Below are 12,685 nucleotides of genomic sequence, written 5' to 3'. Positions count from 1 at the left end.
CTCTGATACCATTTGTAACAGCACAAGTCCACCCTAGTAGATATTGTCCGCTTCAGCTCGTTACGTATTGTGAGATCCCACATCGATTGGAGAGGAGAACGAAACATTCCTTATAAGGATGTAGAAACTTCTCCATAGCAGACACGGTTTAAAACTGTGAGGCTAACAACGATATATAACGGGCCAAAGCGGACAATATCTACTAGCAGGGAACTTAAGTTGTTATAGGTGACTTACTAGGAATTTTCCTAAGAAACACGTGAGGGAAGACAAAACATGCTCGTGTTGGTATGTGAGGATAGTCTTTACTCTTTGAAGCAAGAAATAAGTCACATGACCATGTCATAGAAGAATGACGAGGCACTATATTTATAAAATATTGCAAATCAAATGTCTGCATCTCTAATTTCGTCGTTTAGTATTAACATCCCAACATAGCAAGTTTTTCATATAATGTTCAACAAGCCACACGAACGTACCATTTTAAAACTAGATTGAACCTAACTCGTTTAATTTTTGGTACAAATCATTATACTTCATCATAAACAAACATTTTGCTTATTATATCAATTAATTAGAGCGTCATGCTAACAACACGAAGGTCTTATGAGACCTACGCGGGCCATAATATGCTTGTTCTTTTTCAAAATCTATAAAAAAAACGAAATTAAATGTGAAAATATATGACATATCCACCTACCAATTGGCCTATTAGCTCAGTTGGTTAGAGCGTCGTGCTAATAACGCGCAGGGGCCATAATTTACTTTTTATACCTCATGATTGCTCAGACTTGACTACTCTTTATAAATATTTTTAGTTTATATTATCTCGTAAACATATACATAATCAATTTCGTCTAAAATATTCTTAATCGATCTAAACTAGAAGAATGACCTTGAACTGACTTAAAATATATATGAACTAGAGTTAGATCGACAACTAGTGCATGAACTGAAGTGAAAACGATAATGAATGGGGATGATGTCCCTTGCTTATATTAATGGAGATAATGTCTCTTATTTATATAACCATGATCTTCTTCTTAATTAGTTGATGCGAGACTCCAACCATTATCAACATGTTGCCGTCAACCTCACGATTTAACTCGTTTTAACCCGTTACATGATGTCACCACTAATATATATTGTTCATTTTAACCCGTTACATATTACCGTCAACCTCACAATTTTAAAATACGTCTGTTATGGAGAGGTTTTCACATCCTTACAAAAATATTTTGTTCTCTCTACCTGATGTAAGATCTCACAAAAGAGTAGAAACTGAACAAAAAAAAAAAAAAAAAAAACTAAAGAAAAAATCACTTATTATCGACGGCGATGATCTTCTAAACAAAATGATAAAGATATATTAGCAAAATCGAACCAAATTTTAAAAACTTAGAATTTTTTTAAAAAAAGAAATAGTCTAAAAATTTAAATGTATTCTTAAAATTTAAAATTTAAAAATTAAATTATTATGAAACTAGAAAATTTTATTAAAAAAAACAAATTATTGTAATGGACAAAAAACAATTAAAACTCATGGAAATTCTAAGAAACTAGGTGTCACATCAATTTTAATATTAAACAAAAAAAAACCAAAAAAGCCAAATTAATAATAATAATATAGAAAAACCAAAGGTCATAATTCAAAATGAAAAAAATGTACTTTTTTTTTCAAAAATAGAAAAACTAAAACTAGTAATGAAATATTAAAACAAATAAAAATTAGAATAGAAAAAATTACTAATATATTGTAAAATTTTTCGATTCAAATAATTTTTATTAAACCAGAACCTAATTGGACCATGACTTTGCTTTAGGGTTCCTGAAAGTCTCGTACTCAAGATAGTATTCCTCAAATCTTCTACTAAATTAACGAATGTGGGACTCACTCTCAATGATACTCAAAGTCGTCCCATCATTTTACGCTATGAATAGATATTTTAATAATAATAATAAGAAATAAATAAATAAATAAATAAATAAATAGTAAATAATAATAATAAAAATAAAAACTCATCCCTTCCCTTCCCACTTTATTGGGATTAGTGGGTTCTACAGCAGAAGACATCAAAATTTCAAAATCTCCCTTCATTCTCACTCCTCTCACTAACTCTCTGCAACTCCAACCTCCTCAACAATGGCGGATTCCAAACCCCTAATTTAACCACCAATCCAAAATCCCCAAAATCCCCAAAATGCCCTCCTCCTCCTCCTCCTCCTCCTCCCCATTTCCCTCCTTCCTCACCTTCTTCTCCTTCCTCATTTCCCTCTCTTCCTCTCTCAACTCCGATGGTCTGTCCCTTCTCGCCCTCAAGGCCGCCATTGAAACCGACCCATCTCACCTCCTCGCCTCATGGTCCGACTCCGACTCCACCCCATGCCACTGGCCTGGAATCCTCTGCACCCGCGACCGAGTCACCCACCTCTCGCTTACCAACAAAGGCCTCACCGGCTACATCCCTTCCGAGCTCGGCCTCCTCGATTCCCTCCAGCGCCTCAGCCTCGCTTTCAACAATTTCTCTAAACCGATTCCGGTTCATCTCTACAACGCCACCAATCTCGTCTTCCTCGACCTCTCTCACAACTCCCTCTCCGGTCCGGTTTCAGATCAAATCGGCGAACTCAGGAATCTCCGGCATCTGGATTTATCCTCTAATTCCCTCAATGGGTCTCTCCCGAAGCGGCTGACGGAGTTGACCGAACTTGTCGGGACTCTCAATTTGTCCTACAATCAATTCTCCGGCGAGGTTCCGCCGTCGTTTGGGAACCTCCCGCTGATTGTGAATCTCGATGTTCGTCACAATAACCTCACCGGAAAGATTCCGCAGGTGGGTTCGTTGTTGAATCAAGGCCCGACGGCTTTCTCCGGCAACCCAAGTCTTTGTGGGTTTCCATTACAGACGCTATGTCCGGAAGCTCAGAACCCGAACGTTATCCCTGAGAATCCGCAGAATCCCAAGTCGTTGAACGGTAATTTTCAAGGATACGGCGGAGGGAGAGCTACAAGGGGGAGTGGCGCCGCTGCGACGGTGGCGGTGGTGTCGTCAATATTCGCGGTGATGGGGGTTGTGTCGCTGACGGTGTGGTGGTTCCGGAGGAAGGCGGAAGTGGGGAAGCGGGATGAGGGCAAATCGGGAAAGGGGAGTCCGGAGGAGAACAGTGAAGGGGATTTGGAAGGGCAAGATGGTAAATTCGTAGTGATCGATGAAGGGATGAATTTGGAATTAGAGGATTTGTTGAGGGCATCAGCGTACGTGGTGGGGAAGAGTAGGAGTGGGATAGTGTATAAGGTAGTGGCTGGGCGGGGATCAGGTGCGGCCGCGAGTATTGTAGCTGTAAGGAGACTTAACGATGGTGATGCCACGTTGACGTTCAAGGATTTTGAGTATGAGATGGAGTCCATCAGTAGGGTTCACCATCCCAACATCCTACGGTTGAGAGCTCATTACTATGCAAGTGATGAGAAATTGGTGGTCACTGATTTCATCAACAATGGAAGCTTGCACTCTGCCTTACATGGTAACTAATTCTAAATTTTAACCCCTTTTTTTTTTTACTTCTAGATGGAGTAAATTGTGAGTACCCCGACCCATTTGCACATATCTCAACTAATTTCACGACACAACTAACCGACTTAACTACATTTAATTGAAAATCGAAAAGATATTAAGATTTAGGTAGGTAACCATCGTAGCTTGAACTTATTCCTTAAGTTATTTATAGTTTATGATGGATAGCTTTGATGACAATAGTCTAACCCGAGTAAAGGAGGAGTACATGAACGAACCAAGATCACATCTGGATGAGAGTGATCCTAAGGATAGGATGACTAAGAAAAACTTAAAAGAATGGAAAGTCACTACCTATACCAGTAAGGTGCACCTTCTAGTTAAACGTGTTTTGCTTGGAAGAATTCTATGCTAGGCAGTCTCTTGGGAATTTTTCTAAGATACATGTGAGTAATGATAAGATATGCTGGAAGGATTCGTGTTGGCCGATGGGGATAGTTTTTACTCTTAAAAAGCTAAGAGTAAGTAATATGACCATGTTGTAGGGAATATAGGGGAATGTCGGGTTACGGAGGTTGTTTAATTTTTGGGATGTTTTTGGGATTGTGAGTTCCCACGTGAGTGGGAGAAGGGAACAAAGCATTCCTTATATGGGTATGGAAATCTCTCCCTAGTAGACGTGTTTTAAAATCGTGAGGCTGATGGTAATACGTTACGGGCCGAAGCGGATGACTGACAGCGATACGTAACGGCCTAAAACAGACAATATCTACTAGCGGTGAGCTATGACCGTTACATTCCTTTTCGGAGACAAAACATGTTCAATAGTTTGATTTTTGGGAGATGTTTTGGCATCTTCAATTATTTAGTTTGGTTGGTTGTGAATTAAGTTAGAAATTGGAAGTTGGGGCATCTTTGCTCCCCCACACACACTGGCACCATTCCCAATATTTAAGGCCTCATCAATCTCTGTCTTTTCTTGGAATTGTTATCTCCACACTACTCTGAGGCATGCACTGCAGCTGCCCTTAATTTTCTATGGTCCTCTTTCTTTCTTTCTCTCTGCCAAATCTCATTTATAGCACTCCTAAATTAATACATAGGCCATATGTTGGGTATCATACCGTTCAAACCCATCACGGGAAGATATTGTCCACTTTTACTCGTTACGTATCGCCCTCAACTTCACGGTTTTAAAACGTGTTTGTTAGGGAGAGGTTTCCACACCCTTATAAAGAATGCTTTGTTCCTATCTCCAACCGATGTGGGATCTCACAATCCACCCTTTGGGGGCTAGCATCCTCGCTGGCACATAGTCTAGTGTCTGACTCTAATACCATTTGTAACAATACAAGCCCACCACTAGGAGATGGTGTCTGTTTTGGTCCGTTATATATCGCCGTCAGCTTCACGGATTTAAAATGCGTCCGCTAGGGAGAGGTTTCCACACCTTTATAAAGAATGTTAGTTCCCCTCTCCAACGGTGGGATCTCACAATCCACCTCCTTGAAGTTCAGGGTCCTTGCTGACACATCGCCCGGTGTCTACCTTTGGTACCATTTGTAATAGCCCAAGCCTACCTCTAGTACATATTGTTCGTTTTGGCCTGTTACGTATTGCCATCAACCTCATGATTTTAAAATGCATTTGTTAGAGAGAAGTTTCCACACCTTTATATGGCGACGTGGCTGACGTGAGATCTCATAGGATACCATCACAGTCACTTTATGCTCTGTTTTCATTTGTTGTGATACTGTTTTGGGCATCTGGGTTACTAAGAATCAACGAGTTAATCTACTGTAAATATGTTGGCATAGCTTATTTTATTCGTTTTATGGATTTGCAGGAGGCCCCTCCAGTTCTTTGTCACCTCTGCCATGGTCTGCAAGGTTAAAAATTGCCCAAGGAGCTGCAAGGGGTTTGGCATATATTCATGAATTCGGTGCTCGGAAGTACGTACACGGAAACATAAAATCGACGAAGATTCTTCTCGATGACGATCTCGAGCCTTACGTTTCAGGTTTTGGACTCGCTCGTCTCAGCCAAGGAGCATCCAAAAAGTTGAGCTCAAGCCAGAATATGATCACCACCTCAATCATGGGGCCAAGCATGACAACTCCCTCAGCAATGTACTTAGCGCCAGAGGTTCGTGAGTTTGGAGGGAAGTACACTCAGAAATGCGACGTCTATTCATTTGGTATTGTCCTCCTTGAGCTTTTGAGCGGTCGATCACCTAATGCAGGCTCGGAGACCGATGGGGGGAAGGGGTTGGAATGTTTTGTGAGGAAGGCGTTTCAAGAAGAGCGCCCCTTGACCGAGATTATAGACCCGGCACTCGTGCCGGAGATTTATGCCAAGAAACAAGTGGTTTCGACATTTCACATTGCGCTGAATTGCACAGAGCTTGATCCCGAGCTTCGTCCTCGAATGCGATCGGTTTTAGAGAGTCTCGATCGAATCAAATCTCAATGAAGAGATCTGGGTGTTGTTAGGTTGATTTCAGAGGCGTAGCTGTGAAATTATTTCAATTGCTCTTTCACTAGAACAGTCAAAGAGTTGTGCCATTTCCTAATGAAAGTTCCTCTTTTTTAACTGTTCATGATCTTTTTGAAATTCCACGCACATTGCAGGGAGAACAAAACATTTCTTGTAACGGTATGAAAACTTCTTACCAACAGAAGTTTTCAAACGTTAAAGGGAAGTCCTTTTTAGAAACTCTCGTCCAAATGAGTATCTTACCGAGAGTCGACAAGGAATTCTATTAATAATGGGTTATTTTGATTCTTTGGAACAACTCGATAAATTTAGCCGTTCTTTTTAGGAGGAACAAATGACTATCGATAAAACTTATCCTATTTTTATAGTGCGATGGTTGGCGGTTGACGGTTCACTGATGCAGCTCACCTAATCCAAATTATAGAGATATGACAGACCGTCTAGAGAGGATAATATCGACGGGTTCTTGTAATCTTAAAAAACGTTAAAAGTATTGGAAGTACGAACGAATCTAATCCATAAAATTATGGGTTATTTAAATCCAAATGAATTGGGTTATATAATTTTTTGAATCTTGTGCATACCCCTTCGTGAAAGCCCTCCAATTTCTACACTTCCTTGGAAACAACCCAAGACGATGCCACCGCCGACACTGATGCCGAGACTCACTGACCAAGTGATGCCCATCCGGCATCTCCTTTACATCTCTCTCTGTCGTTCATATGTAGCCACCGACTACCGCTGATCGATGCCTATATAGCCACCCGCGCACGCAAACGCCGACACCCATGATCCCAAAGGACATTCCAGTGTGAGGTTAGTTCGTTTTCAAACTAGAATTCGTAATGTTGTTGTGTTTCGAATGGGATCTTCAATTTTATCGGTATCGTTTCAGATTATTCATAGCTTATAAGATCCAAAGGCAAGCTTGAGTTAGAAACCCTATGGGTAATCGTAGGTTGGGGAAAATATTTGTTCTAGGAGTTAATGATTCCTTTGTTTGGATTAGAAGTCAAATAAATGGTTTTATTACTAGAACCATTCAAAGCTAGGTTTCATGTTTTCCTTGTTGCTACAGAAATTTTGTATGATTGTTTGCACTGATTGGTTTGAGTTCTTCTAAAACTCCTCAAATAGGTTCTATGAGTACCGTCAAAATTAGATTGAACATCGAAGTAAAGCAGATCAAACTGGTTCGATTGGACTAGACCGACTATTTCCCTCGCTCCTAGCTCTCAATATAGACTTCCATGACTTGCAACTTCTTCGTACGTCTATTTGAGACGAAGACGTTGAGCCAAAAATGAGTGAGAATCATGGAGAGGTATATGAATGAATCGAAACTCATCTGAATGAGAGTAATTCTGAGGATATGATTGTCAACTAATGCTTAATCATAAGAACTCCAACGTTAAGGATTTTTAGCTGGAAATAGTTTTATATTGGGTGACTTCCTAAAAAACGTTGTGAGTGAGGACAAAGCAGGCTAAAGGAACCTGTCGTAAGTTTGTAGGGATGTTTTCACTTTTAGAAGTATTTCAAGAAAAGTAGATAATGTGGTATTAGAGTCTGAATCCTGGGCATTAGATGTTACAACAATATGCTAGTCTGAATCTTGTGTATAGTCCAAAGCATGGTAAAAATGTTAGGAATCATGAATTGCCTTGAGGCCTTTACCTATAATCTTCCCTCGAAGAAAGTACACCATAGAGCCTCCCTTGAGGTCTTCTTCTCTAGAGCTCTCAAATAACCTCCCTTAATCAAGACTCGACTCCTTCCTTGGAGCCCTCGAACAAAGTTATACCTTTTGTTTGACACCTGAGTCACCTTTGACTACACCTTCGAGGCAGCTTCCCTTGAGGTCTATGGAGCCCTCGAGCAGCCTCCCCTTAATCGAGGCCAACTTCTTCTTTAGAGTCCTCGAACAAAGTACATTATTGTTTGACACTTGAGTTACTTTAGACTACACTTTTGAGGCCCACAATTCTTTGCTCAATATTTCAAGATTCTATTGACACAGATACCATGTTAGGAATCACGAATCTACACAATGATATGATATTGTCCACTTTGAGCATAAGCTCTCGTGGCTTTGCTTTTGGTTTTCCCAAAAGGCCTCATACCAATGGAAATGTATTCCTACTATAAACCCATGATTAACCGGGTCTCATCTCCCAACATGGATTTCAATTGCCTTATCAAATTGTGCATTTGTCATATGTGTTGCAACTTTCAATTATGGTCTATTCTTTGTCCTCATCGAAGCCACCAATCATCACAATAATATATTGCACTCGCACGTTTTGACCATAATGAAACATCTTTAATATTCTCCAACTTTAGGAAGAGCTAGAATTTGTATACCAATCGGTACATTAAATACTTAATACAAACCTTACGCAACACTCTTATTAATAGAAACTTGAAATTTCAACAGGACAATGAGAAGTGTATCATCACTTGCAGCTCTCAAGTGGTGCACCACACAAACACTTATTATGAAAATACGAATAAACATCAAATCTCTGCAACTCTCCACCCTTTGGAATCTGACCACAAAGCCTATTGTAACTCACATTGAACGAGTTAAGATTACCGAGCTTCGTCATCTGCGGCGGCAAACCCCCATAGATCTTATTATGGTTAAGATCCAACATAAACAGGCTAGTTGAAAACACAACCTTCGACATGTCAAACTCCAACAAATTCCTCGACAAATCAACTTTCCAGGTGTGCCTGTTGTTAAAGATATTTAGTCATGAATTATAGTTTATCATATATATATTATATTTGACATTTAATTATAGGCAAATATCTCGATATGATATTTCTGTTTGTTATAGTTAAAGTGTCCATTTATTTGATGATTATAAATATAGAATTTCTCCACCATCTAGGTGGGGTGGTTTTAGCATATATTCTTACCTGTGCTCGCCGAATATCATGGAGGCGTCGCCTTCAAGCTTGTTTCTTGACAAATCGACGGATTCGAAGTCCACTCTAGAGAGGGAAGGTGGGATTTTGCCGGAAAGTTTGTTGTGGGAAAGATAAAGGTAGAAACCTTTAGCCTTAAAGTCCCCGAAAGAATATGGGATTTGTCCTGTTAGTTTGCTACGGTCCAATTGAAGAAATTCGAGACTTGGGAGCTTGGAGAGGGAGCTTGGGATGGCTCCGGAGAGATTGCTGAAGGAGAGGCGAATGTATGTGAGCTTGGAGAGGGAGCTGAGGAAGTCCGGGATGGTGCCGGAGATATTAGTCCAGCTGATATCGAGGTGTTTGAGGTTGTGGAGCTTGGCGATGGCGGGTTGGATGGGGCCAACGAGATTTGGGAGCTTGTGTAACATGAGGGATTGGAGGAATGGGAGGTCACCGATGTACGGCGGGATTTGGCCGGAGATTTCATTGTCGGTAGAGATGTCGAGGGAGATAATCCGGTGGGAATTCTCATCACAATCGACGCTATACCAAGTACAGCAATCTTCTTCGGGCTTCCATGAGGCGAAGTAGTAAGCGTTGTTGAATGCTTTCTTGATGTTTAGGAGAGCTTTCTTGTCGTTTGGATTGCAGAGTTCTGCAAATGAAATGGTGAAGAAGAGGAAGAAGAAGAGGAGAGGAAGAGGAGATTTGAGGGTGAGAACAAGCATGGTTGATGACAAGGGCTTAGATGTAATTGTTGAATTATGAAGTAGGGGAGTTATGGATTTATATAACTAAGTTTGACCGACAATGGATATCAATTATGAAATGGGTGTATGGAAGTTACCATTTTGCCCCTCCAAAGTAAGAGCACGTTTTATTTATGCTTATTTTCTTTTCTTTTTTAGAAACCTAGCCTTCCAACTTCTTTGATATAATGGTATTTGAAAAATTACCTTTTTGCCCTCCAAAATAAATTGTAAATAATGATGAAAAGAGAAGTTGGGGATGTAATCATGAATTGGGAAGTGGTGGAGGGAAATTAAAGGTCGGTGAGGTGTGTATGGAAGAAAGGAAAGAAAGGGTTGAGAAAAAGACTTGAGAGGTGGCTCACATGGGAATACAAATACAAGAAATGGAAAAGAAGGAAGGAATATGGAGGAGTTAAGAGTGGAGCAAAAATGGAAAGGAAAAGAAAAGGGGGAGATAAAGCCATTTGAGAGATTTCTCTAGTAAGATTGATCCGAACTAGGGCAAGAAGCTAAATTACTCGGGACAAGAAGCTAAATTAGTCGAGATGGTCATAATGAGAGGATTTTGAAATACCTATATGAAAAGAAAAACAGATCATGGGCCTCTAGGGTGCTATAATGATCTAGATAGTTGATATAAGATTCACTGTCAAAGTTGTTAGGGGGTGCTATGTGTCACGGTCCTACATTTTTTGCCGTGCGGCGTCGTGATCTTGACACGCTTACGACTAGCCTTGAGGGGAGTGAAGCCCCATATATATTTTTCGCCCCGGCTTTGCGGCTTCGTCGGACCTTAGGCGAGGTTTATCTTCGCCCATTGAACATCGCTTGTGCGGAATCCAAGCTTGTTCGACCACGCACGCCGCCTGCGCGTGCATGTTCAATTGTCTGCGACACATCCGACTTGCCTCTACACTAGGCCAACTCGTTCGGCTTGACCTTGCCTCTGCTCGGGCTAAGGTCTCTCAATACAACGTCGCATCTCGTCTTGCCATCTCGAGCCCCATCGACAGGGTCCATGTCTTGACGCCATCCCGAGTCTTGGGATGTCGTCGGCCATCATAACTCATTCGGTCATGCCATCGAGAATGGGCCCGCGTGTCGTTCATCTCATCGGGACTTCCCGAACATCCATCCATCGAGGCATAGGCCCTCCCGTGCCCATGCCGAGTCATTTACGGATACCGTACCGGATAGCGGGTGTATGTAGCAACCTCCAACACGTGGGCTAGGGCGCAATACCGGCACACCCGTGCCGTCCGGTACTGTCCTTCAAAAACCCATTTCAAATGAAGTCGCTCGAGACACTCGTCTCAGCATGCTCGCCCACACTGTGACACACGTATGTGCCACAGGGTAGCTCACTTAGGCCACAGGGCCCAGGGGTGGTGGAGAGCTGACACCATGGTACCCCTATAGTACATTTTGAGCCATTTTCATTCTACCAAGTGTAGACATGATTTAGGTGAGGTGTCATATAGTGTCGTGCATTTTCCGTCCGATGTCCGATTGACACCAAACTTGGCGAGCATTCATATTTCATATGGACGGACTTAACTCCCGAACCGCATGCCCAAATTCCTTCCAAAACCCCGACTTTTGAGGTTAAGGCCCTGGGCCCTACCCGACCCTTCAACAACCTATCTTTGCCCTTCATGTCTATTCTGATGCTCTGTCTTGCTTATGTCTCAACATGTCTTCAATGCCCACTTTGCGTGGTGGTGTGTTGGATGATGCATCGTCCTCCTCGATCACATCATGGCACTCTTCTATATTGGCCCGCATATGGCCGGATGGGCGTCTCTTGAGGGACGCCACTTTGCTTGTCATGGCGTGAAGGTCACAACCTACTCTCTTCATAGTATGGTTGTGACACTATGGTGGTAGTACGTGGCACAAAATATGGAACCTTATACACCACTGCTTGGTGTATAAAGATGATTGTTGTTGTTGAGAGTGCTTCAAATTCAAGTTTATGGCATAACATACTTGGATATATGAGCATCAAAGGAATGAAGTGGAAGAATTTTTAGAAGGTCTGAAATTTGTTGATAAGAGTTCTTATGAGAACTATGTTATGGACAAACAGAAATGAGTTGGCTTCACAAAGGCTGCTAGAGAACTGAAGAAAGTGCGGTTGGAAATGGTTCATACAGACATTTGGGGACCATCTCTAGTTCCATCACTTGGTGGATCAAAGTTCTACGTCACCTTCATCGATGATTTCAGTAGGAAGGTGTGAATTTATCTCCTGAAACATAAATCAGATGTGTTTGCCACCTTCAAGAAGTGGAAAGCTGAACTTGAAAATCATATCGGCTTGAAAATCAAATGAAGATGTTGATGGTCATTTGAGAATGAAATTCTCGGTTAGAAAATTGAGGTTGTGCAAAACCTTAATTGTTAGGTTATGGAGCATGCTACTTATTTATAGCTTATTCAATGGTTGTAAATGGTAAAGCAACGTAAGTTAAGTTGACATATAAAATAAATGGTCAATGTATAGTAAAAAATCATATCTTGTAAAGTTATATATGGTAGATGATGAACCATATATATACTCCACTACTCAGTGCGTTGAAAATGTACTTTCTACATTCTTTATTCCTTATTGTACATCCTTGAAGTCATTAATATAAACTATGCTTAACTATGGAGTTCTTATGTGTAACGGCTCAGGTCCACCGCTAGTAGATATTGTCCTCTTTGGGCTTCCCTTCAAGGTTTTTAAAATGCGTCTACTAGGGAAAGGTTTCCACACCCTTATAAAGGGTGTTTCGTTCTCCTCTCTCCACCCTCCTTTAGGCCCCAGCGTCCTCGCTGGCACTCGTTCCTTTCTCCAATCGATGTGGGACTCCCACCAAATCCACCCCTCTGCGGGTTCAAGCGTTTTTACTGGCACACCGCCTCGTGTCTACCTCCCTTCGAGAAACAGCCTCCTTGTTGGCACATCGTCCGATGTCTGACTCTAATACCATGTGTAATGACTCAGGCCCACTGCTAGCA

The 12,685-nt window shown here is 41.3% G+C and overlaps 2 protein-coding genes across 2 annotated transcripts; one reads left to right on the top strand and one right to left on the bottom strand.

Moving 5' to 3' along the window:
- The first annotated feature begins 2,032 nt into the window (after positions 1–2,032).
- LOC111781282 (receptor protein kinase-like protein ZAR1) lies at positions 2,033–6,107 on the top strand. The gene is made up of 2 exons (XM_023661787.2): positions 2,033–3,525; positions 5,362–6,107. Exons 1-2 carry the CDS (start codon positions 2,202–2,204, stop codon positions 5,985–5,987), a joined length of 1,950 nt encoding a protein of 649 aa, XP_023517555.1. The 5' UTR covers positions 2,033–2,201; the 3' UTR covers positions 5,988–6,107.
- A 2,287-nt stretch (positions 6,108–8,394) lies between these two features.
- LOC111781283 (polygalacturonase inhibitor) lies at positions 8,395–9,666 on the bottom strand. The gene is made up of 2 exons (XM_023661788.2): positions 8,937–9,666; positions 8,395–8,747 (listed from the first exon to the last, which is right to left on the bottom strand). Exons 1-2 carry the CDS (start codon positions 9,653–9,655, stop codon positions 8,468–8,470), a joined length of 999 nt encoding a protein of 332 aa, XP_023517556.2. The 5' UTR covers positions 9,656–9,666; the 3' UTR covers positions 8,395–8,467.
- Positions 9,667–12,685: the final 3,019 nt, after the last annotated feature.

This window comes from Cucurbita pepo, chromosome 19, assembly GCF_057944985.1.
Source record: "Cucurbita pepo subsp. pepo isolate OVF chromosome 19, ASM5794498v1, whole genome shotgun sequence".
Lineage (NCBI taxonomy): Eukaryota > Viridiplantae > Streptophyta > Magnoliopsida > Cucurbitales > Cucurbitaceae > Cucurbita > Cucurbita pepo.
Note: the sequence above shows the minus strand (reverse complement) of the source record. Positions and strands in the feature narration are given on the sequence as shown.

Coding starts and splice junctions, on each gene's coding strand:
- LOC111781282 (XM_023661787.2), top strand. CDS start 2,202: ATGCCCTCCTCCTCCTCCTCCTCCTCCTCCCCATTTCCCTCCTTCCTC. Junction 3,526..5,361: donor CTTGCACTCTGCCTTACATG/GTAACTAATTCT, acceptor ATGGATTTGCAG/GAGGCCCCTCCAGTTCTTTG.
- LOC111781283 (XM_023661788.2), bottom strand. CDS start 9,655: ATGCTTGTTCTCACCCTCAAATCTCCTCTTCCTCTCCTCTTCTTCTTC. Junction 8,748..8,936: donor ATGATATTCGGCGAGCACAG/GTAAGAATATAT, acceptor CTTTAACAACAG/GCACACCTGGAAAGTTGATT.